The 27,790-nt window shown below is 32.6% G+C and overlaps 2 protein-coding genes across 7 annotated transcripts in view; both read right to left on the reverse strand.

Moving 5' to 3' along the window:
• The window catches only part of LOC143235362 (protein FAM200C-like), an 8,323-nt gene extending 1,612 nt beyond the window's left edge, over nt 1–6,711 (reverse strand). For all 3 annotated transcript variants that reach the window (XM_076473453.1, XM_076473451.1, XM_076473452.1), the window contains exon 1: nt 4,808–6,711. In XM_076473453.1, the coding sequence (XP_076329568.1) occupies nt 5,750–6,664 (915 nt within the window). In that variant the 5' untranslated portion in view covers nt 6,665–6,711 and the 3' untranslated portion in view covers nt 4,808–5,749. The remainder of the gene's footprint in view (nt 1–4,807) is intronic.
• Nucleotides 6,712–11,267: 4,556 nt separating this feature from the next.
• LOC143235360 (D-2-hydroxyglutarate dehydrogenase, mitochondrial-like) overlaps nt 11,268–27,790 on the reverse strand; it is a 73,794-nt gene continuing 57,271 nt past the window's right edge. For all 4 annotated transcript variants that reach the window (XM_076473446.1, XM_076473449.1, XM_076473447.1 and 1 more), the window contains exons 6-8: nt 23,833–24,009; nt 16,683–16,792; nt 11,268–12,620 (exon numbers count right to left, since the gene is read on the reverse strand). In XM_076473446.1, coding sequence (XP_076329561.1) covers nt 12,195–12,620; nt 16,683–16,792; nt 23,833–24,009 — 713 coding nt within the window. In that variant the 3' untranslated portion in view covers nt 11,268–12,194. The remainder of the gene's footprint in view (nt 12,621–16,682; nt 16,793–23,832; nt 24,010–27,790) is intronic.

Genomic DNA, 27,790 nt, shown 5'->3' on the forward strand with positions numbered 1-27,790 from the left:
ACCATTCTAGTGAATTACTACTGACATGTTTGTAATGCCAACTTTTGTAATATATTTTCAATATATGAGATTGTCAAGTACATCTGTTTTTCATTTTTTAATACATTTATACTGAAAGCTGAATCTGTGATGACAAGAAACCCGTTTGAAAAAAAAAAGTATTTCAGGATGGCTGGTATGGGTATTAACTCTTTTTTAACATAGCAGAGAACAACGTTTCAACCTGAAAATGACTCAAGGTCGAAACATTGTTCTCTGCTTTCTTAGTAAAAGTGTTAATACCCATACCAGCTGTCCTGAGATACATTGAAAGTTGAATTACTACAGTTCTTAAAAGTTAAATGTTTCAGATATTATTTAACCTTAAAAAACAAAGTGGGTAAAAGTATTTAGTATACATATTTTTAAAGACATAGTGAAAAATATTTGTCCATCTAAATAAAAACATAAAATCTGAAGAAGTAACATGAGAAACCTAAAGAATCAATGTGAAATAGTAAAAGAAATAACTGAAAATCTGAATTCTTGTTAAGATTTAAGACAAACCTTGTTTTGCATTAGAATCCACAAAGATGGACTCAATTATTTTAAAATGCCATTTGACAAGACAAATTATCGTTATTAAACTGTGGACTTCACTTTAAAACATTACCAGTTGAGACTGATCACTTGCACATTTTCTAACTTTTATATCAGTTGTTCGTGCTTGATCACATATATGTACACACACACACACACACACACTTATACACGCCTTGTCCAACTGAGGCCTGAAATTTTCTACAATCTAATGTAACAATATTTGCTTATTGAAAAATAACAATCAAATGTTTACACAATGTACCACTGGTAAAGAGCTACATAACAAAATGTGTCACAACTAATGCTTTTAAAACAATCGGTGCTCAACACTTGTTATGAAACCTAAATCATTAAATATTTAAGTCAAAAAATAAACAAGAATAATGTTTACACTAAATATTCTTGTGAAATAAGCTAATTACAGTTTGTTTTTTTATTAAACATATCAGTTCTAAATATTTTAACCCAATTTCTTGATTTGTTGAAATGTTCTCATATATATATCATTCCTTTATACAATTAAATATAAAAAGTATATTGTACTTATAACTCAAAACATGAACATAGCCATCCCAACATCAATTGAGCAGCTAGTATGGATTCCAAAGTGACTGATATTAGCATCAATCATGCTGTTTGCATGTCTAAGGTCTCATTTATTACACCTTGGAAAGCCAGGAACCTAAAGTTCTTTCAGTATAAAAGCATTGGTTTCTAAAATTTCCCATTCCTAACTAAAATTGGTAGAGACTTGATTTCCTTTGCATTCTTGTTGAAAAACCTCAACTGACCTTTCATGTACCTAAAGAGTTTATGTTCAATACCTAAAACTACCTACAAATAAATGGCTTAAGTATGGGGAATCCTGTGTCACCAGTTCTAGCCAACGATTTTATGACAGATTTAATCTCAAGCAATCAATTCAGCCTTACACCCACCACTATACTGGTACATGTATGTTGATGATACAATTGCTGGATTCACATCTACAGAACACACACTTAGTTTTTTCCAGTCACGTTTATTCGATACACCCCATCATTAAGTTCACCTGTAAACAGGAAAAAACTAACCAAATACCATTTCTTAACCTCAAGATCACTAGAACTGATACACAATTCAAAACAGTAATCCACAGAAAAATCACCCACACTGGACTATACATTCCCTGGGACACACCACATGAAACAAAACAAAAACTTAATATATTAAAAAACCAAATAAACACATCGACAAAACTATGTTCACCTGATAAAATTAACGATAAAATCAACAAAATAAAACAACACTTCATCAACATCAACAAATTTCCTAAAAAAACCGAGGAAAAAATTATACGCACACACCTAGACCAACAATAAACAAACAACAATAAATCCCATGATACAACAAACTACAAAACTTTATACTGCTGCATACCATATGTTCCCAAAATCAGCGAAAAATAACCTACATTTGAAAAAAAAACAACTTATAACAAAACACAACATTTCAGTAAAGACCAAATTTATTCAGAAACCAGGTACAAAACTAAAGTCCATACTGTGTAAAAACTACGCTTACGAACACAACACCAACATAATTTATAAAATACAATGCAACAACTGCCACGACTTCTATATTGGAGTAACAAGCAGAAAAATGGAAACTAGATTCAAAGAACACAAAAACACCTTCACACGTTTTTGATCACTGCAAATCAAATAAACACAACATAACCACAGAAAACCCCCAGATACTAAGTAGGGAAACAAATATAAACAAACACAAAATCAAAGAAGCCTTACTTATGTAGCAACTAAAACCAAAATTAACAAGCTCAAAAGTTTAATGTATAAGAGCTCTACTTAGTTATAATTTTTTAAAATTAATTCAACAGTAAACATATTAAAGAAACTAAAATGAATATTCATTTACTAATTTTAGAAAAGAATATTTAATTTAGTTTCAATTACAATGAATTATACATTTATACATATCTGTGATACAATTAATTCTAAATGAATAAAATGCAATTATCCCACTCAAATGTAATTTATTATTATTATTATTATATTAATAAATTTGGTGATTGATGACAAATCAGAAAAGTATTAAGCATAAAATTCTCAGAATTAATAACCTAACAACCAACTGCAACGCCCCCTACACTCTCATACCAGTTTATACTCTCCTTCCTAAGAAATGTGTCCGATAACGATCACTTGCAAACTCTTTCTTAACCTGAAGATAATCTAGGAAGGTCGAAACATTATTCTCTCCTTATCAGTAAAAGTGTTAATACCCATACCAGCCATTCTGAGATACAAAGATGACAATGTCATATTCAGGAGCGTATATTTAGGGGCGCGTTGCTAGGTCGCCATAACAGGTATTAATGTTGAATGATTAGGTTATAGTACCACAAAGTAAATAATGTATTTCTAGACAGCCATGACTCATGCAATGCATATATAAACATGAACATAATTAATCACTAATAAATTCGTCCTAAAAAAATGTTTAACACTAATTAATTAATGATTAATTGATAAAATAATTCATAATTAAATCATCATTTCAAAAGAACACTTAATACGAATACATTTATGTATATGTAAAAACGGCTGGTATGAATTGAGAAAATTTTATGTAGAGGAGCGAACAACGTTTCGACCTTCTTCGGTCATCGTCAGGTTCACAAAGAAAGAAAGAGTTAACTGACCGATACCTGACCACATGTTTGAAGGGGTGGTGTAATTGAGTGTAGGAATATAGAGGGCGAGCTTAGATGTTTGGTTATATTTATTAATACAGGTATAAAGGTGTTCAATTGTATTGGTTTATTTTGGATTTGAGTTGTTGTATAAGTAAGGCTTCTTGAATTTTGCATTTGTTTATGTTTGTTTCTTTATTTACTATTTGAGTGTTTTTTATGGTTATATTGTGTTTATTTATTTTGCAGTGTTCGAAAACGTGTGAAGAGTGAAGGTGACTTTTTGTGTTCTTTGAATCTGGTTTCCATTTTTCTACTTGTTTCTCCAATATCGAAATCGTGGCAGTTATCACATTATATTTTATAAATAATTTTGGTGTGGTGTTTGTCAGTGTAGTTTTTACATAGTATAGACCTTAGTTTTGTTCCTAGTTTTTGAATACATTTGGTATTAATTGGAATGTCATATTTTCTTACTAGTTTTTGTCAAAGACTCTCAATTTCAAGTCTAATCTTAATCAACTTAATCATAAAGCCTTAATGGCTAGTTTCGATGTTATATCCCTCTTTACAAAAGTTTCAACTACTGAAGCCTGCGAGATAACCTTATAACTCTATATCCTAGACCCTAACCCATCAATAGACATTCCTACACTCAATTACACCACCCCTTCAAACATGTGGTCAGGTATCGGCCAGTTACCTCTTTCTTTCTTTGTGAACCTGACGACGCCTGGCCAAGCCAAGCATGTTAAGGCGTTCGACTCGTAATGCGAGGGTCGCGGGATCGAATCCCGGTCGCACCAAACATGCCCGCCCATTCAGCCGTGGGGACGTTATTATGTAACGGTCAATTGTACTCTTACCACTAGCCGTTGGTAACAGTAGCCCAAGAGTTGGCAGTGGGTGGTGATGACTAGCTGCCTTCCCTTTAGTCTTACACTGATAAATTAGGGACGGTCAGCGCAGATTGCCCTCGAGTAGCTTTACGCAAAATTCAAAAGAAAGAAATAAACAAACCTGATGATGACCGAAAAAGGTCGAAACGTTGTTCGCTCCTATACATAAAATTTTCTCAATACGTACCAGCCGTTTTTACTTATATATTTTTTTCTACAAGTGGATTTTCACGGAATACAATTATAATTAATTCGCCTTGAAAAGGATGATTTAATAATCAAAACTTGCTTAGTCAAGCGATTAAAGATTTTCAGTACTAAATTAGTACATTTACTGTAGTGTTAATAATTACCTTACCCAGTTTGACACATGCATTACAGAGCTATAGGTTTAAGTTGACCAAAAGAGAACGATATTATGGAATAGATCTGTAATAACTTTTTATTATTCAATAGTTAAAACTTTTATTAGTTTGTGACAAAATATTTTACCCATGTCACACAAGATTTTATATTGTCAAAACCGTTATTTTAACGACTATCCATACAAAAGTCATGAACGTCTAAATTAATTATGTTAAAATTCATTATTTATAGAACAAATAAGAAATGACTGACTGTATCCGCTCACCTTTTAAATAGCCATTTATCACTGGTAGATGTACACCAAACTTCGGAAAGTATAGAATAATAACTTCTTTTAATACTCTGTAGGACACCTAATGTTTCACAAATCACACATAAACAATAACTGTCCTATAACTAAATGTAAGAAACGAACAACTGGCTGATTACTAATATTTAAAACAGTGGTTCCCAACCTTTTTTATGCCCCGCACCCCTAAAAAATGTTAATATGTTCTCGCACCCCTCACAGTAATTATTTATTTAAAAATAAAGGTGAAGGAGGCCAAAACAATTTTTTTATAATTATTTTTTAATGATATACAAACAAAAACGAAACATTTAAAAAAGAAAAAATATTACAACGAACTAAAAGTTGCATAAACCCTACATGGCCTACAAAAAACTAAATTTTCATCCATGCATGAAATAAAATTTCTTTGAATTTGAAATGTTCATAAGCCAATTTAAATTTAATGACTCTTTTGTTCCTGTTTATTTCTTACGAGTTTTTCAAAGCGTGGCACTTTGTTGCTGATAGCAATCCACAAGTCTGCCTTTGCACTCAAGCGATTTCTAGGTTTTGTCTTGATTGACAAAAGAGCACTAAATCCAAACTCGCATAAGTATGTCGTCGCGAATGGGATGAGCATATTTAATGCTTTTTCACAAAGTCTTGGAAACATGTCCATTGCCGAACACCAATATTATTCCAAAGTTTTACTTTCAAACTGCATTTCAAGAACTCGATTTGTGCACAGTTCAATAAGATCTTTCTTCAGTTCTTCATCATTCGACATATTATCCAAATTGAAGGAGTATGGATTCATAATCCATTCTTGAGAAGTTTCCAGTTCTCCTCCAAAATATCCATCAAATGACTTTGATAGTATTTCCAAATGATCCACAATTTCTTCACACACACATGGAATTAAGGACTCATCCTCACCTACCATTTCTTCGAGTGATGGAAATTTGAAAGATTCCCTCTTTTAACTCGTCGACACCGAAGATGTAACCTTTCGCAGCATTTCAATATGTTTATGTTTTTCCCTTGAAGAGATACACTCAGGCCACTCATACGAGTGAAAATATCACTCAAATAGGCTAGCATTTGGTTGAATTCTTGTGATTCTATTTCTTCGGGCAGATCATAGTCACGTTCCTTCAGAAAAGTTTTAACTTCTTCTTGCAGTTCGAAGAAGCGCATTAAAGCTCTCCCACGTGACAGCCAGCGGACTTTTGTGTGGAAAAGCAAAACTGAATGCTCACTTCCAAAATCTTTACAAAGCGACTTGAAGAGACAGTGGTTCAGAGCGCGACCCTTAATCCAGTTGATGATCTTCACAGAATTGTCAAGGACCTTTTTCAATTTTGGAGGCAATGTTTTTGATGCCAAAGCATGTCGATGAAGAAAACAGTGAGTACCTTGCAAGTGCGGAATCTCTTGTTTCATCAATGCAAAAAATCCTGATTTATTTCCTAGTATATCAGGGGCACCGTCGGTACACCCAGAACCAATAATTTGGATATCTAAATCATATTTCGCAAAGAAGTCCTTCACACACTGGAAGACATCTTTCCCCTTTGTGGTTGTTTTCAGATCTTTACAGAACCGGAAATCTTCCATTATGGCACCATCATGGACATACCTCACTAGTGCGATGAGTTGACTGCAATTTGCAACATCAGTTGTTTTGTCCAATTGGAGAGAGATTTTCAAGGGACTAGCCTTGATATCTGCGATAACTTGGTCCAAAATGTTGGAACTCAAATCACTAATTCGGTTTTGAATAACATGATTTGATAACGGCACTAATTTAAGCTTGTTTGAGGATTCTTTTCCCAGAACAATTGTTGCCATTTCTATTGCACATAGTTTTATCACCTCTTCTACAGTTGTATGGGGCTTCTTTTATTTGGCTACTTTATACGCCACGTGGTATGAAGCCATCAGCAGTGGTTTGTCAGCAGATATAAAACCTAATTTTGGAAGGGTTGCTTGAGAGTCAAAGCGGGCCCTTCTAGCTTTCTACGATTCAACATCATGGTCTGCAACAGCTGCTCCACCATGCCAGTTGTTGAATTGTTCCTGCAGCTTAGATGGCTGCAAATTTGCGTTTGAAAGGACAGCGTCACAAAGCATGCACTGGAGTTTTTTGCAGATCCCCAGTTGTTCCGATGCAAGTGAAACCAAACTTCACATAATCATCATTCCATTTCTTTTTCTTTGACATAATGAAGTTTTTTGCATGAACACAGAATCAACAATGCACTGACTACCATAGCATCACTCATGGGTTTATATACTCTGCGAAACCTTCTAGAACATTCTCGAATATACGTCACATGACGTCATCGATTAATTCTGGATACTCCTGGAAGTTTCTCGAGTCACGATCACGTGAATACATAACATAAATAAATAACACTTTAATACGGCATTTACAAACGTAATCTAATTAGTTGTGCTAAGTATTTAAGTCACGTTTACGTTCCGTGTGTTGTTTGTTTACAGTTGTAGATTAAGATTTCGGTCTGCGCCGGTGACGGTAGAAACGATAGTTTATCATAAGCTAAAAAGCTACGTCTGTAACAAGAAAAATAAGAAATAAAAATCGAACGTAATTTTTGAATACATAGGACAGTGCCCTTAATATAAAAAAAACAAACAAAACTGAAATGTTATCTCACACTCCCTGGAACGCTATCTTACACCCCCAATGGGTGCGTGCACCCCCTGGTTGGGAACCACTGATTTAAAACATTACAACTTTCAGACTGGCAACTATCATGAAATACACAGAAATTTCTACCTGTTATTTCTATTATATGTTAATAAAATTAATGAACCCGCATCTGATGTCAAACTAGTATACACATATAGACAGTTGTTGTGACAGCACGTGATCAAATGTAAAGCTCTTTTATTACACATTAGAGGTATTGACATCAACCAGCACAGTTCGTCAGGGTGATTCATTCAGTGGTCAGTTCTGATTTGGCCAAGTATATGCGGTTTGTGCAACAAACAATGTAAAATTAGCGCAGAGTTTGATAAAACATCAATTTTATGAAAAAAATAGCGTGACAGTCTGAAGTTTTAATTGTCAAGGCTACTGATAGGCTTGGTTTATAAAATTAAAATGGCAAAGTTTTTTGTTTTGCAGTAACTGGATAGCTAATCCAAAAACCAACAGATTAAGGTTTCGATAGCATTTCAATGTTACCATAATAATTTTATTATAATAAACTAATATTTAATTTACAGAAGTAATCAAAGTTTTCTTTATTTCAGAATCTATTTTGTTTTGTTCGCACAAAGCTACTCGAGGGCTATCTGCGCTAGCCGTCTCTAATTTAGCAGTGTAAGACTAGAGGGAAGGCAGCTAGTCATCATCATCCACCGCCAACTCTTTTTATCAACGAATAGTGGTATTCCCCGTCACATTATAACGCCCCATGGCTGAAGGGGCGAGTATTTTGGTGTGACAGGGATTCGAACCCGCGACCCTCGGATTACAAGTTTAGTGCTTTAATTACCTGGCCATGACGGGCCTTCTTGGCTGGTCTCACGCAGTTTACAAGCTAACTTTTCCCTAATAAAGATATCTAATGCTCTCGAAAAATACTAACGTCCGAAGTTAATTCACTGAAATTAAACGGTTTGTAATTTCCGAAATTGATAAATATTCCTGGTGAAATATCTGTAGTTTTCCGATAAAGAAGCATTTACCACAACCATAACTTTCAAGGCATATAGTATACCGACTGTAACATACCATATTAAAAACTGTCTCCCCGTATTGCTTTATCTTTCACAAGCTTGGGAGGAGAATTTGTAAAAATTTCAGCTAAAATAAAATGTATTTTATTTTTACATACACACATTGTATATTGTTGATTCTTGTGATCGAGAATTTAAAGAACAATCGGGACTTTCGCAATACACCTTTAACAAGATAAGTTACATGCATTTCTAATTACATTAAACTGAAACAAGCAAATCTGTTATAGACAGAGTAATTGTATTCTATATCATTATGATGAATAAGAGAAATTTTGGCGAGATTTATTTTGTTTCATCACGTGATCTATTTCTAAAGCTATTATGACTTCAGAAGAATAATATCTCAACATAAATTGGTTAATGTAAATCAATCTGACTATAGAAATGTATTTTATTTATACAGTCACTTACATGAATATTTAGACATTCCCAACTATTATTACACCGGGATTAAATTATACCAAATGAAAATAATGTATTTCAAAAAGAGATTCTTCCAGAGAATAATAAAGACGAGGTGTGTTCTTTTTATGAAATAGTGATTTTATTTACATGACCGAAATTTTGGGTCCTTTTTAAGGCTATAACATCATTTGAAACAGAAAGCTGTGATTGTACATACCACCTCTTCTGGTGATAAAGTTTTCACGTCATTTGATCTTTAAAGCTTTATATATCTTCTATAGTGAGATAAACTGTGTTGATGTGTATGAATTTCCCAAACTGTGTTCTGCAGAACCCTGAGGTTTTATAGATGTATCAAGGAGTTCTGCAAGAACATTTTGTGTAGTCAGAGTAAAAGAGCAGGCCAACTATAAGTATGGTTTAATTACAATTAATGTACAAATATAAAAATAGAAAATTTACTTTTGTATGTAGATACTTGTTGTACAAAGATAATAATTCTTATGATTTAACTTTATAATGTAAGAATGTTTTTACATGTTCCATAAATAGTTTTAGAGCTCAAAACTGTTTCGTGGATGAGAAAGTTTGGAACACTATTCTAGTTGATCACTGCTAAATTATGGATCGCTAGCCCTCCTTTAGTTTTGCTTAAAATTCAGAAGAAACAATTAACCATGTAATACTTTTCAAGTATGTTTGAATAAACATAAGACTCATCTATGTTTTAGCAACTTTCTTAAATGTTTTTCACTTGTTTAAAACTAAACACATGATTATCAAACCTTCAATCTTTAGTCAGGATTCAAATGTTCAAAAAATACTGAATATTGAATGCAGTTGACCAAAATCAATAATAAAATTCGATATTATTTGTTTAGATGTAAAACATGTTACCATAATATTTTTGAAAATCCAGGTTAAGAAGGCTCATGATGAATTCAGTGTTTGTTGATATATAATATTGGACAAATGAAAAATATAAACTCTAAATGAAATATTAACATGCACATAATGTACAGAAGTTGTAGGGAGCATTTATCAGAACATGGGTTAGTTGCAAAAGAGGTTTACCCAAAAAGTCTAACAAGCTTTTCAAATAGTATATTAAGAGGTTTTTTTGAAAATAAAACAGAAAAGTACAGTGTGGTCATCTCTTTTTGTTACATCAGAGTTCAAATAGTTAACAGCATGCTGAAAAAGGAGGCCTCTGAAAACATAGTTTAATCCAGGAAAAAAATCAGTTGTGTTTTAACTCTTTCTGGGAGTGTTGAGGTATGTCCAAGGACACATTACAGCTGATCAGTGCAACATTAACAGCGAGTAGTTAAAATTTGTGTACAGACAGACTCGCATGTCGCATTTGAATAAATCTCACAACAAAAAGCTTTTGCAGAATTTGAACCCACAAGCTTCTTACTGACATTGCATATTTTAATAGTGACATTGTAAGTCTGCTGAAGTGTCACATACATCTTATACAATATCACCACACTTAGCATTCACTTTTACAAGCCAATGTTTCTTACTTGACTACACTTACCTGTCAAGTTTCACATAATTTTGTACTTATCTTCTATTCTAAAGTATTTATGGTACAAACAAGTTACCAGATGTTGATAACATATGAACCGATCAAAAAGTGATCAAAACAGATTTGATGTGTGTGGTCTTCCTTTGTGGGACTCAACTAAGAACATGTGTTTCCTATTTACCTGGTTGACGGGTTGTGAATCTGAAAATTCATCGTGTAATGTCGCCAAACTGCATTCTACACCTTGGGTCCGTGAAATGTACTGTAAGGCAAGAGTAATCCAAGAACTGATAGTGTTGACCCACTATTTTACCTCTGTCAGTCTATCAATTCAAAATTAAAGGCTGGGACTATCAACTTATTCCACATTATGAAGGTTTTCTTCCAAAATCTATTAAATGCATTGTTATCAATGTATACTACGACAATACTTAGGTACTTAACCTAAAATCACGTACTCAATAAATGCATTCAAGTTTTCCTAAGTACTTGAAAATAATTTGCATTCTTTATATTTCAAAAGATATTAAGCATTTCCCCCCCCTGAAATCTTTCATACGTGACAAGATGACTTAAGGACTGATTTTGACTTTTCTAATGTAATTAGAAACAGTTTTAGAACAACCTTGAAGACAAGTTCATTGTCATAAGTATATTTTACTTAGATTGAGAAAAAATAAAGCATAAATGCATTTTTAAACAAAAGTACTCTATAATAAATGCATGGCTAAACATCAGTATGGTTTTTTTTATTTTATTTACACATTAGTGGAGTTTAGCATCTGCCATAGAACAAACTCTGCAATTACGAGTCCTGTAATAGTACACTTATCACCCTTTTATATTGTTTAAGTTGTAATTATCTAAATATTTTATTTTTAATATTAAGTACTTAATGTAATAACTAAGATTATTTTAACATTAATACTTTTACTACTATTATACATGGAGAAGTTTGGTACAATCCAACAATCTCCTCAAGGTTACTCCTGCAACTTTAGTATCATCCATCCTTTTCCACCTTCCAAATGATAAAGAAAATATACTTCTGCTTTCTTTAATCTTTTATGTTAATAACATGATTCATTTGTTTTTAATTTTCCTACAAGTGTACATGCTTATGACATTGCTCTCTTGAGTTCGAGTTTTTCAAGTAGTTGAATCTAATTTAAATTATAATTTTTCTGTATTATTAGTTAAAACCAACTTAATCGGCTAACACGTGATTTGTATTTTGTAGTCTTTTGTCTTGAAGTGGCATGAAAGCAAAATATAAATACATTGAGTAGAGGGTTTTAAAACGAAAAATGTTTTCAGAAAAACATGTTTAATATAAATAATGGTATGAAAGGTTATGCTGAAAGTTAGGAGCTAAAATGATATGATGTTTAAAAAAATAACAATAAATTTGTGGAATCATTAGTAAAAAACTTTGTTATTCCATGTATTGTGATAACCAACTTGTTTGAGTTTCAAGTTTTTTGTGACATTTCTAAACAAACATGCTACACCTCTTATGTCAAAATGGGTGATGGCACAAATTTACATCTAGACACATCAGCAAAAGCAAAACACATAAGCATAATACTGGTGAAAAAAATTCAGGTCTTGATTTATAATGCCATATGTACTTTAACTTGACAATGTACTGTATGCCATTGCAGATTATGCTGTAGCTGGTAACATTTTATAGGGATTCAAAATTCCATTTGGATCAAATAGCTGTTTCAGCTGCTTCATGACAGCTACTGCAGATGGAGATTTGCAATAGTTTATGAAGTCACGTTTCTTCAAACCCAATCCATGTTCTGCACTGATGCTTCCTTTATGCTCTGCTGTCCATTCATACAAAAATGGTTCAATTTCATGTAAAATGTCTGGATCATAATTTTTGGAGGTTATATTCAAGTGTAGGTTACCATCTCCTAAATGCCCATATGCAACACAGCGAAGAATCTTATTTTGCAGTTTTTCTCTCATTACTTCAACTATTTTGTAATATTCATTCAATGGAAGAGATATGTCATATTTGTAACAATGACCATCATGCAGAAGACCCTCAGTAATCCTTTCTCTCAGGGACCAAATGTTCTGAAAAAAATTGTTAATAAATAAAAGACTTATTATGAACAGTCAACCTCACACAATATTTACATACATGCACTACTGGAAATTTAAAAGCTGTATTTTTAAATTGCATATTTTAGAAATTAAGTAAAAATAATTAAAAATTCATTAAAAATTGTATTAATTTGACCAAATGTTTTTACTGATAGTGTAACAATTTTCAAGAGTATTTAAAAGGGAAGTCAACTTTGCAACAAGGTTCATGAGTGTGATCAATAGACTCAGTGGAATAACTGATTCTTTAGGTCATGCTTTGAGGAAAAATGCAACTGTCAAGTAATACCACCCTCAGAGAATTACCAAAAGAAAAAATAAAAATAAACTGTTCATCTATTGTCATACGTGAGGAATTAGATTTTGGTTACCATATACCAGAAATCTTTTGTCTACTTGAAGAAAATTATTTCTACATCATCAATACTATGATTAGTAGTTTTGGAACAAACAGGTATTTTATAGAAGAATTATCTACTGTAAAATTATGAAAACACTTAAAAAAAACTGGTTGTTATAAGAGTTTTCTAAACAACCAAAGTTACAAGTTAAGATAACCTTGTACAAAACAAATCTGAGACATTTGTTACATCAGCTGAAAGAAAGTACACATTCTTTCTGTCAAGCAAACATAATGAAGGTATTGAAACAAAACTATATGGCCATTTGCAAAATCTGTGTGTTAGGTCACAAAAGTGATGTAGGTACCAATTCATCATACAATTCACACCCTACACAAATATGCACAGTGTGGTACATGACTATCAAATACTTTGATCCAATCTTTTGTAATATTACAATATTTATTCTGAATTTATTTTTTGTTCTCTCTCTCTCTCTATATATATATATGTTGGTTTCAACTCTAACACTTGGTCAAGAAAGCCATTAAGTTGATTTCATTGTAAGTTACTTATCTTGTTCTTTAAAAGCACAATAACATTTTGCCTGGGAAGGATACTGCTCAAAACTACACTTTGTGTAAGAATATCTTTAAGTGGTTGCTTAGATGATGCTTACAGGTTTAGGCCCTTCCCACATTGCAATGAGAATGATCATTCAAGAGTTAGCCCTGGCTGTTCCTGGAAAAAACAAGTTTTCCTGTATGCTAAGGAACATCACATTTGGTCAGTATTGTCTAAAATATCATTTGAGTTGATTTAGTCAGGTTAAGAAAAGAGTTAATCATTAAATGCATCTAATTATTGAATAGTTTATTGTGTGTTATCAAGCAAATACATATACACTGTGTCTGTGTGTAGTATCTTAAAAAAAGGATAGTGCATTTTGAGTAATAATTCATTACCAGTCTTGTTATTTCCTTTTACAGTGACTTATTCAGTAAAGTATTTAGTATTACTTTGCAATCAATATTTTGAGTGAATCTCCTGTTATATAGCAAATCTATACAATATAGCTCTAAAGTTAATTCATTTGCACCTCAATAAACCATAATAGTATGAAATATGAAGTAGTGTTCAAGAAATTACACACTTAAAACTCACCTCCTCTCATACAATAGCTGTACTTTCACACTGAAATGGCAGAGAGACTGAGGTAAAAGAAACCTAGATGGGCCCCTTCAGAAGCTGCTCAAAGAGAACCAATACAGTATGATACCACACCTCGTCTGTAGCCAAGCCATGTGGAAAGGAAGCAAACCAATAAGGGAAATGGATGTGCTTGATGGTGTAAAGTTATTATGGTATGTCAACACCAGTCCAAAATCAAGTGGAATTGAGAATATTTTATCTAGTCTACAACACGAGGATGGTTCCAACCAATCACATATTTGAGAACTTATGTTGGCTAGTCTTGCACTAATCCAACACCACACCATCCAGGAACAGATATCTATGTGACAGTATGATGGGAAAAAGCCAGTCAAAGGGGTGAACTATACCTGACAGATTCATAGTCTAAAAACGAAATGTTATTAGAAATTTTATGTTTAGTCCATGACACACCATCTACACCAAGAGAACTCTTCTGTCCTACTCCCTACTGAGTGGAAGTGATCACACTCAGGAAGCTTCCATGGTCCACCATCCCTATAGCTAGGAACATGAAAGAGGCAAGGACTCTCATATTTCATAAGAAGAGTGGAGGGGATGCAGTGGGAGTTCAGAGGAATGTTACATCTTAATAGTCTTCAGTAGGTGAGTACAAAATCCCTATTTTGAAAAGCAGGCTGGTTCCAATTTTATCACCTAGGACTAGAGGGATGAGCAGCAGTCCTGACATGGCTTTAATTATGATAGCTCACAAGTTGGTATGGTCTGAAAAGAACCTTATTTGTGAAGCAATATATAGCAAGAAACCATCAAGTGGTCTTGTGGCGCATCCAATCTTGTCAATAAGCATTACAGATCTTAAAGATCACATGGTACAAATTTAAAGTGAAGTGTATGGTGGCAGGCACCACTCACCGACTTAGTGTGATCCTTATATATAGAAATTGTAAAGGTAAAATATACAAGAAAATAAATTGCCCATTCAGAGCCAGTAAGGGATATTAGAATGGCAACAGAAAGAAGTTGATATTTCAAAGAAGAGACAGGTAGATGATGAAGATAATGTTTGATGAAATTATGTGACGTAATCTACACACAAGCCTGCACAAACTCCTCAAACAGATAATGAAAAGTGTACAGTCAAAGAGAGAGAGTAAAGTGTATGACCTGATGAAAAAAAACTTAAAAGAGTCATTGTGAATCTACATCCAATGAAATATAGGCTAGATGGATAAGTTGCTGTAGCCATCTCTTCAAGGTAATAGCAGAAATATCTCGTGGGCTAAGAAATTCCAAAGAATAAATAGGTGACACTGTAAACCATAAAAAGGAGCAGTGCAAGTACAATAACAATAAACCTATCAATGGGACAGAGAATACAATCCATATCAGAACAAGAATAAGAAGTGGGAGAAAAACATAAGGGAAGTAGCAATGGCAAATATGTCATATCCTTATGGATGAAAACAAAAAAGTAAGAAATAGGATTAAGCAAAAGACAGTAGAAAGAGCAAAATGCTTAAAGTTTGAAGAGAGAATGGGTAAGGGCTTAAAGAACAGCACTCAGGCTTCAATAAGTAATGACTGCAAAATGAGGAAGACAAAGCTAGCAAGAATTGGCAAGAAATAAAATCCAATGGAGGAGGAAATGTATTAGGAACAGGAAACATATATATGGAAAAACGGCTCGTTTGGGTTGAGAAAATATTTTACATAGAAGAGCGAACAACGTTTCGACCTTTTTCGGTCATCGTCAGGTTTTTTGGTTTTTTTTGTGAACCTGATGATGACCGAAGAAGTTCTAAACGTTGTTCGCTCTTCTATGTAAAATATTTTCTCAACCCAAACGAGCCGTTTTTGCATATATATTTCTCTACAAGTGGGTTTTCTCGACATCACTGAGGAGACAATGAAATAGAAGATGAAATATTTGACAGAGCATCCAGTACCTATAAATTGGCCACAAACAAAAATGTTTTTGTTAAACACTTGGAAATATGTAAATTTTTCTTTGTTAGTAGCCACAACAGAACCACTTTAAATTACTGTATCCACAAATAACTGAAAAACAAAATATTTTATATAAAGTAATGAAAAGTAAATTTGAAACCAACCAGTACAAGAATCTCATTATGTTCATTCAAAAACAGAATAAGGTACTTCATGCAGCACTCAAGATTTCATACAAATCCAGATTTATTGAAAATATTGAATAATTTTGCCTATGCATTTAATGTGATTTAAAGCATTTTTTAGTATCACATGAGTAAGAGCATGTGAATTTACACAACTTTTTAATTAAATTAAAAGAAATAATTACTTAATAGTTGAAAATATAAACGTATACAGAAGTATATGACAAGTCATAACAGCAAAAGTCTTAAAACTTATGATAAACAGATCATTTAAACACCTTTAAAGAAACTTTATTTGCAACCAATTTCTTGTTTATCAACAATATTTATTTATCTGATTGATGTTTTTCTCTAACAATGAACATATAATAAAATAAACATACTTTAATATGAGAAGTTTCACTGACAACTGTGCCATCACATATTATGCCTTTCTCCATTGAAGACTCCAAATAAGAGATCAACTTCTCCTCATCATGATCACCTCTAGAACCTGGTAGTATAAAACACACAAATATACATTTATTTATTTTTCTGAAAGTATTATTGCTAAAGTAACTATTACATTTGTTCCTTTGATTTAGTTCAATTAACTATAGTTGTTAAATTGTTTAATATACATTTTATTACAAGGATTGTTGTGCATTATTAGCTTAGTATAAACTGGGTTTGTCCTCAATCATTAAACTCCTGTAGTTAGGTATACTTAACCATTGAATTACTAATTTCTAGTCTTTATAAGCAAAACTTGTGTATCAACTTAATTATAACTATCCCTAAGTTACATCTTTACATGTAAAAACAGCTCGTTTGGGTTGAGAAAATTGTTTACATGGAGGAGCAAACAACCTGAACCTGACGATGACCAAGAAGGTTGAAATGTTGTTTGCTCCTTTACATAAACAATTTTCTCAACCCAAACGAGCCGTTTTTACATATATATTTTTCTCTACAAGTGGGTTTTCTCAACATCACTAAGTTACATCTTTGTAGGTAGAGCTTGCTTTGATCAGAAGTTAATGATAACACATAACCTATGATTGTATAATACCGTGTTTGTCCGAAAATAAGACAGGGCTTATATTAATTTTCACTCCAAAATATGACACTAGGGCTTATTTTCGGGGGATGTCTTATTTTGATATATTAAAAAAATGAAGTTACAAAGTAAAAATTATAAGACCTCTAAATAAATAGAAATTACGAAAAACATTCAGAAACTCATTAACAGGAATTTATTCAAAAACAATCATATCATCATCTTCTGGAATGTCTTGCAAATCATCTGTTTTTAAAATTCCTGCTGAGTTTTCACTTAACTCAATTTCTTGTAGAATTTAAGCACCTACTCTCTCATGTTGAGCATGAGCATTAAACTATTAAACTAACTGATTAATACTTAAACAAACTAATTAACTAACTATTAAACTAATTAATAAATTAATTTTTTTTTATTTCTTTCCTCTTCCTGCCACTCTTAACTAGGGCTTATTTTAAGGGTAGGGCTTATATTAAAACTATCCCCAAAAATCACACTAGGTCTTATTTTATGGGTAGGTCTTATTATCAGAGAAACACGGTACTGTACTAGGGATTTGGTCAGACTGAAATGTCTTTCATCAAGAAGCGACAGAATATTTTCAGCTGTTCTCTTACCATCCAAGTTTCAGAACATATCAAGTTTGTACATATGTATACAAGATGACATGACAACGAGATCCTAGTGCATTTTGGTCTTTGTATTCAAATAAAGATTATTGCTATTTTCCATTTTGCAAGTATCAAGTTCTTTTTTCTATAGTGTTCATGTTCTCTTCATCCTCTACAAAACATTTCCTTAATCTGCTGCTTATTGTAACAAGCAGTAAATTTTAATAAATTTATTTTTAAAAAGCATAAAAAAAATTAATTGTGGTTAATACTGTTTCACTTCATACACTAAAGAAGCTTTTGACAAAGGAACTAAGAAATTTTGGCTTATGCTGAACCACTAAGGGACTAATTGCTTGTTTACTGTTAAGCAAAAAACTACACAAAGGCCTGTCTGTGCTCTGACCACCATGGGTATTGAAACCTAGTTTCTAATATTGTAAGTCCACAGACACACTGCTGTACCAATGGGGGATTAGGGGTTTAATAGCAATAAAAAATTACAAAATATATTTATCTTCAAAACCAAGGTAATAAAGCTGAAGTAAAGCTGAGTGAATGTAAGCTAATTATATAAATCTACTCAAATATAATTACAATGTTAATTGCCTATAAAACAAAAAATAAAATTACGACTAAACTGTCTTAAAACAAACAAGTAAATAAAATTGTTTTTAATTATTTACTTACTGTGTTTTTAAGTTGCAATAATTGTAAACATGATGATTTTTATTATATTCATCAAATCAGGTAAGATTAGTTAAGTTTAGAGAATATGGTAAAGGATTGCAAAATATTCTCATGACTCAAATCCTTATTTATTGAAAATTATTTTTATGTTTATCATATTCACACACTGTACATAAATAAAATAAAGTGGTTGGTCACTGAATTGTTTCTAAATGCAATCATGATAAACTTTAAGTTATTAATTTATTTGATTTACCCAAGATCAATGAGGGTTACTGGATATTCTACAAACAAATGACATGGTAATCAATTGGTTGTTTTTTCTTGACATTGGTTATTTACCAAGTAGTAAGTTTCCAGATCTTTAAAAAACATTTGTGCCAAAAGTTTTTTTCATTTTTGGGAAGACAAAAGTGAGTCTATCATATGAAAGGAAATGCAATTTAAAAAGCATGGAAGGAAAAAACCACAGTGAAGTTTGAACAACAAAACATTTAGCTATAACCCCATAACTGAAGCTGTGGAATCAACAGAGGCAGTTCAAGTTCCAGTAGAACTAAATAGTTATGGTCAGTTCCACTGTGGCTACCAGCAGTAAAAAAGATCTGGCTTAAGTCTGGTAGAAATAAATAGTTATGGTTAGGTTCCGTGGCTGCCAGCAGTAAAAAAGATGTGGCTTACGTCTCTAAAAGTTGTTTAATATAAAGTAAGTTTTGAATTTAACAGAAAAATAGGAATTAACATACCACATGACTGAGTTTGAAGACACTTCTGTATCAGAGAAGGCACAGGGGGTCACAAGTCAAAAACCATGTCATCACATTTCATGACATGTATTGAAAATGTTATTGATCTACTATTGAATTTATGCCAATACATTTGGAATCAAATTGCAATTATAATTCAAACTTTAATATTATATTTGAGTTAATTTCTTAATTTAAAAGTAAATACTAAAAGAACACACCTAAATATAGATTTTACGAGGTCTGTTCAAAAAATACGCGGACTGACGTCATAAAACAAAATGTACTTTATTTAGAAGTTACAGGTCTGGGACCTCTTCAAAGTATTCTCCTCCCCAACGCACACACTTATCCCAATGGTTTTTCCACTTGTTGAAACAGTCCTGGTAAGCTTCTTTTGTACTGTCCTCCAGCTCCTTCGTCGCATTTGCCTTAATCTCAGGAATCGTCTCAAATCTTCTTCCATTCAAGGGTCTTTTGAGTTTGGGGAACAAGAAAAAATCGCAAGGAGCAAGGTCAGGTGAGTAGGGGGTGGGGAAGAACAGTGATCGAGTGTTTGGCCAAAAACTCACGAGTTCTGAGGGCTGTATTTCGCAGCAACGAGGTGCATCTTCAATTTTTCGGTCAAAATCTCGTAACAAGATCCAACTGATATCCCACACTCTTCAGCAAGCTCCTGACAGTCAGACGTTGATTTGCCCGCACCAGGGTGTTGATTTTGTCGGCGGTGGGTCATCAGTTGACGTGGAAAGATGTCCAGGATGCTCATCATCTTCAATGGACTGTCAACCATCCTAAAAACGTTCATGCCACTTGAAACATGCCGTACGCTTCATAGCAACATCACCGTAAGCCGTGTTAAGCATAGCAAAAGTTTCAGTCGCAGATTTTCCAAGTTTAACACAAAATTTCACAGCAAGTCGTTGCTCCTTCAGGTCATTCATTCTGAAATCCGCCAAACGAAAAAATCGCACTTCACTTAAAACCACGTAGCTAATACACAAATGAAGATATCTGCAATCGGGAAATGGTGTCGTAATCAGCTGATCTGTGCAAACTTAGTGACACCAAGCAGATTCCCCTGGAACCAACTGGAGCTGCAGAATTCAAACAGTCCGCATATTTTTTGAACAGCCCTTGTAGTAAGTCATATAGTACATGTTGAATGAAGTACTTTTTAAAAGTAGATGTTTGTGATGTCAAAATACTAAGTTTATGGATTTGTACAAATCAGGAACTCAAATTACCAACATCAACAAGCTAGAACATAAAATAAGAACCTCAATCTTTTTATTCTGCTGAGATATGGTTCATGTACTGAGTTAAACGTGGTGATCTCATTCACCTCTTTCCATTTTTAGAAGTGGTCTCTTATATACTCTTATTACAATATATGACATGTGAATAACTAATCAACAACTTATAATGTCTCACTAGTGGTTTTATCAGCCATTTTAATCTGTGAAAAGGCTATCGCATTCTTTCAAACCAAAATTTTAAGAAGGTGGGTTGTATCTTTAGTCTGCTTGAAGTTTCATATTTTTTTTAAACCTAAACACAGCACAGTTACTAAACTTAATAATTTATAGTGGAATTCTATGTTATCATTATTGTTACTCATGATTTTTTGACTATTCAATGTGCAAAATTTAAAAGGCTTAGCAACCTATGTCCAGTAGCAACCAAGTTCAAAGGTCATAGCAGAAAGAGATAACTGTTTGCTTTACTTCATTTATTCTTCTATATTTTAAGAAAAAAAAGTTTAATAATTTATCTCTAAATAGTAATAATCTAAATACATATATAATGTATAATAATCGAAATTTGACACTATATTACAAAATACTAGTCAACTAAATCATAGCCAAGACAGGAAAGACTAAAGGTCAGTTTTATATTATTGCATTGAGTAACATGAGTGCATGTGCATCACATCAATGCAGGTTATGTAATGTTAACTAGAAATGACTGGAAGGTCAATATAATAAAAAATAAAATACATATATATAAAACTATATAACATTATGAGACTTAAACTAAACACACTTATAAACTTTCGGTATGTTTGCCAATGGAAGCTAACTGTTCAAGCAGTGTTGTTAATTTATATCTTTACAATTATGAAAATAAATTTATGAGTAATTTTTCAAAGCTAGAATGAATTTATTTAACTTATAGAGATACTGATGATTTAATTATTTCAGAAATATTTATCCTACAGTTCTACAAATCAGAGAGACCTCTATATTAAATACTGAAATACATTATTTACATTTAGATATTAAGATAATTAATAACCATTGTAATATTAATATTTATGATAAAAGAAATGATTTTACATTTCAAATGTTTAGACTTCCATCCCCAAACAGTGATACACCAATTAATGCTATACAGACATCATATATTTACAGCTACTCAGGTATCGTAGAATTTATAACAACACATAGTTCCTAATTTCCAATATTAATATACTGGTGAGTTAACTGATGTTTAATTAATTTAAGATTTAATAAGATAACTCTAATTAAATGTTTTAAACTATTTTGTAATAAGTATACAAAATATATATGTGAACTGAAAAATTGTAGTATAAATTAAACCATAATAAACACAATAAGGAATAGTTTGTAATTTTTGTAGGGGAATTATTGGAAATACTTATTTGTATTGTATCTTGTATAGATGAATCACTTTCCCAAATAACATCTGCAACTATGTAAGTCTTGTAGAATCTTTGAAGATCCTGATAGTAGCATGGGTGGATATAGAATGGAAGCTATACTAACAATTTAGGTTGGGCTTAGTATAGTAATACTTTAACATTCTGTTATTTATGTACAAATATCATTGTGAGTTCTGGAATGCCAACTTCTAGGATAGTTTTAAAGTCTTCCCCATTGATGTATTATATTCTAATTTTTTCTATCTCCTAACTCAATATATTTTTCTTGTGAGCAGCCACCTTCTCGCATCTTTAAAACAGCAAAACGTGGTAAAGATGTAGGATGTGAAGCCTGCAAAAGTGAAGTTAAATTGGATAGATAGTGTATTCCAAACACAAGTTGGGTATTACTTCTACCAGTACCTTAAAATCTAAGGCAAACTGCTTAATTACTCACCTTCTGGTATGTGCCTAAGTTATACATATCTGTTTTATAGCTGCAATGATTCTTTTCTTATTATTCATGTTCTACATAATATTACAGTTAACTACTAAAATTTGGATACGCTTTATAAAACCATGCTATTCTTCCTTATTTTTAATTACATATATACACAAGTCTAATGTCTGCAAAATAAAAACAAAACAGGACCTTATTTTATAATGCTTTTTTCCTGAATGAAGAAATGGTACTTCTTTCTGTTTTGATAATGTTTTGATATAAGTGTAGGGATGACCAGACGTTGATCAGTGACCTTGTCAGCTTACAGACAAGAGTTCAAACTGGTCTTGATTGTCTTTATCTTGCCAACTCCTCTCTTTGCCTCAATGGACTTAACAGATAGCCTGATACACACACACACCCTCTGCATCAGAAAATCTGACTGGTATAAATAGCAGTGGGTGTTAGGTACCTCTCCTCTTTTAACACCAGGAATAATAACAACTAGCCTTTTTTACTAGGCCTGGTGAACATAAGTAATGCCATACTTGTGGAAAATGTGTCAAACATGATAATTGCATTGTTATTCCCGTGTTTCCAGGTCCATTACATTATATTATATATTATGCACTGTTTTACAGATAATCAGAATTGGGTTGATTAACTGGATGACAATTGGAATTAGTGTAATTTCTTGACTGTGGAAAATTTATTACCAAAAAATTAAAAATACCTCCACCCAGGTTACTGTTAACCCTTTTGCAATGGGTAAATGTTCAAAGGCCATGTTCAAAAAGGAATGAGAGTGTGTAAACAGAGACAGCAAGACTGAACATTTCACTTGAAAAGTGATATTGGAGGCAATTGGAGAAATGTTTGTATCAATCAGAACTAAAAATTCATGAAGTATCATAAGATATGGAGCATGCATAAAAAACTTTTAGACAGTGTGTGAGGTACAAGTTGTTTGTTCTAGGAAGAAGAGAATAATATTTTTCATTGTTATTGTTCAATGTCTTCAACACACATTATATGCAAACAGAGAAATAATCTGTGAAACTCAGTAGCAAAGTTAGCTACCTGCTATTATACAATATTTTCAATAAGTAATTACTTTTACCATACCTTCATCATATGCTAAGGTTTACATTTTTAATGCAAAACCAAACATGAATTAGATGTTACTATTGCCTTTAATCTATGTCAACAGGCTTAGGTTAGAAGTTTATGTATATATCTTGGTATATCTTATTCTGATTTTCAAGATGAAAAAATGAACTGCATATATATATTATGCTAAACAATCAGATAAAATACAGTTAATAAAATGAAACATTTACCTGATGTTTCAATTAACACATAAAAAGGGAAAACAGAAACAGGATTTTTCATATTAAGATTCTGCTCCACAACTTCCATAGCTTGATGATCCATCATTTCAAATGAAGAAATTATTTCTCCAAGGTTTTGACGAGCCTTTCTGTAAGCCTCAAGAACTTTTTCAAACGAATAACAGCCTGAAAATACAGTAAAATAGCAATGTGAGAATAACAAAAGTGATGCTGAAAACAAACCACAATATGTGTAACTATTACTTTATCAGTAAGACCTGGGACTATGTACAGTTATGACAGAAAGTGTTCGAACCCCTGCCTCATGAGTAGTTTTTTCCTCATAACATAAAAAATATAACGATTAGGATAATTAAAGTATAGTATATTATAAATATTATACTAACACACATCTACATAAATTTTTATGTAAACTGAACGACAAATAAACTGTTTATAAACAAATAACCAAATATAGGAGGGGCAGAAAGTGTTCATGCATCTGCTTTAATGGTCAGTTGTGTAGCCTTTCAGGTGAATTACTTGGCACAATCTCTCCTCATAGCCCTCCTTGATCATTTGACAGTACTCGACTGGTATTTTTTTCCATTCTTCTTTACAGAAGGCCTCCAACTCTTGCAAGTTTCTCGGATGATGCTGATGAACCCTGGTCTTCAACTCATGCAAAATGTTTTCAATTGGGTTGAGATCGGGTGACTGCGATGGCCACTCCAAAAAGCTTATATGGTTCCTCTGCAACCAGGATTGCATATATTTCGATGTGTGCTTAGGGTCATTGTCGTGCTGGAAGATCCAACAACGCCCAAGCCGCAAGTTCCGAGCATCATTCTTGATATAAGTGCCTAATATGTCAATGTATTCTTCTTTTTTCATGATTCCGTTGATGCGGTGAAGGCTGCCTACACCAGAAGAGCTGAAGGAACCCCCACAGCATGATCGAGCCACCTCCGTGTTTAACTGTAGGGACGGTGTTCTTTGGAAGATTTCGTTCCCCCTTCTTACAGAAAATATTGCAAACATCACTGTGGTCGAAAAGCTCGATTTTAGTCCCATCTGACAAAAGAATACTCTTCCAATAGGTAAAGGGCTTATCTACCTGCTTTCTTGCATACCTCGATCATGCTTCTAAATGAACAGGCTTTAAATATGGAGTTCTACAAGGACGGCATGCTTTAAACACAGAAGAGCGCAAGATGTTCATAACTGTAGAGGTGCTTACTTCAACCCCAGTTTCCCTTACCAGTTTCTGTATGTCACGACGTGTTAAATGAGGGTTCCTACTAACTTCTTTGAAAACCTTCCTCTTGGTTCTCTCTGGAATTTTGGTGGGGCGTCCGGAATAAGGGAGGTTAGCAGTTGACCCTGTAAGCTTAAACTTGGCAATTATGCTTTGAACAGTAGATTTTGGCATATTAAGTTGTGTAGCAATACCAGAAAGAGACTTGTATTTTACAATAATTCACTTTTTTAAATCACTGGACAGTCGTTTCCTGTTTGCCATCATGACTAAGCACATAATGATTGAGACAGCACTAAATTGTCGGAAGTACATTTTTTGCTGGCTAAATTACAATAATTACGAACCCAGTGTCTAGTTCTGGAATGGTATAACGTAGTTTATTCGCCAAACTAAACAATTTTTTTATGGAAATATTAGTTTTTTCACACGTTCTGAAATGTACGAACACTTTCTGCTGCTCCTATTTTTGGTTATTTGTTTATAAACAGTTTATTTGTTGTTTAATTTCCATAAAAATGTATATAGATGTATGTTAGTATAATATTTATAATATACCATACGTCTATTAGCCTAATCGTGATACTTTTTAAGTTATGAGCAAAAAACTACACGGAATGCAGAGGTACGAACAATTTCTGTCGTAACTGTATATATGAACGTGCATATGTAATGTTTTTACTCTTTTTGTCAGAATAATAATACAAAATATACTTTAACTGTGGATAAAAAAACAAACATGTACCAATTATATCTTGCCTCGTGTTTGGATACATTAATATTTAACGAGAAAAGTATGAAAATATTATATTCTGTAGGTATGGGGAGGTGGAATAGGGCTATTTTTATTATTCCTCCAGATGTAAATACAGCTCCAAATTGTGCTAATGTGAGTTTATTGGCAATAAGCACTGAAATGGAAAGAAGAAATGTTTCAACTTCCTCTATACTTTGTGCACTTTTTTTTTTAATCTAGTAAGACAACAATATTTTCACTAGAAAATTTTAATTTTGTTACTCTTAATAATTTTGCAATGTAACTTGTTTAATCAGAAGTTAATATTAACTGTGGTAAATGGCTTTTCTTTCAGGTTAGGATCAAATATATATATAAAAAAAATGAATTCAACAATCTAAAAACAAACATGTACCAATTATATCTTGCCTCGTTATAACATAACTGCTTCATAATTAAGTTTTCACCATAAAAGGTATAGTTTTTACAAGTGTGTACACATATCCTAGAAAGATGCTCCAAAATCAAACTCAGTAATTTAATTTCCAATAATGTGGAAAAGTTGTTTCATGTGGTACCTAGTAATTCTGTAAAATATTATATTGATGAAATAGAAAATTATTCTATAGTGCTCCAAAACTCTTTAATACCATAACATTTTATTATACAAATTTCCCATAGAAATCATATGGGTAAATGTTCTAATGGAATACTTCTTTATTTCACTGCATTTGGTTGATATAAACTAGGTATTGGTATTTCTTGAATCCTGCTTCAGGAGTGGTTATTTTCACATCTTAGAGAAATAAAAGCTTCAAGCAATATAATGAACTGATAGTTACCAAGATTGCCTTTTCTTTTTTTTCAGCATTTTTAGCACTCAAATACAAATTAATTCAGTCCATTATTTCAGTTAGTTCATAACACTGTTTATTCAGGTTCTTATTTAATGCTATAGTAGTGCTCTATGTTACTAAATGTGATTTTGATTTCAAATAACAGTGACTGAATTAACTGAGTAGTGATTGAATACTTTAATTTGAAGTGACACTAAATTTCTTGTACTAATGTCACTAAGTTTGTGGATTAATATTGTAGATCTGACACTATGGCTCAGGAAGTAAAAACATGGATCAAATAACTTGTTATAATTTTTAGTGCACCTAAAGTGTTATATTGTCAAATGCTACCAACATATCAAGTTATGATGCAATATTACCTCTTAGTTTGTTTCAACATAAAGGCAAGACGGATGCAAAAGAATCTTCTGTTCAGGAAATATCAGATACAGTTACTCAAAATGCTGAGAAGATGTGGGAAAAGCTTCAATGCCTGTTGTGAGTCATGACTGGATTTTGCAAAAGATTAGAAAGTATTACAATAAATACAAGACACTTATGAAACCAATGAAAAGCAGGCAAAGTGACATTACACAATCAAAACCAAAGAATTTCAAGAACAAACAGCAAAAGATGTTTTCAACATTTGTTCCTGTATGTGTTCAGATTTTTCTTTGTATGATTATGCTAAAGACCACAAACTACCAAAGAGAGAACAGGCTTTTCTCTTAGATCACAGAAATGACAGAAACATGATTCTAGGCTCAGTCAACACCTCTACCACTAAAAAAAACTCCATGAAAGGAAAAAAAGGAAATCTAGAGCATTATTTCTCTCTGTATAAAGTGACAAATATGCCAGACAAAACACAGATAATACAACCAAAACAAAATGTGATGATAATAAACCATGTGATAATGAAACTCTTCCTGAAACTGGCACTAAGAATGATTATGTTTCCCTTGTGCCATTTGCAGAGAGCTGTGGAAACTGGTGAGGAACAAAGACTTTCATCATCAAACGGCAAAAGTACATCAAAAATCAGACTGCCACACAGTGTTTGTAAATGTTTGTGACAGGACAGAAATGTCTGACAGAGAAACTTCAACAACTGCATGTGCAATTATAGATGTG

The sequence above is a fragment of the Tachypleus tridentatus genome, chromosome 12 (assembly GCF_004210375.1).
Source record: "Tachypleus tridentatus isolate NWPU-2018 chromosome 12, ASM421037v1, whole genome shotgun sequence".
NCBI lineage: Eukaryota > Metazoa > Arthropoda > Merostomata > Xiphosura > Limulidae > Tachypleus > Tachypleus tridentatus.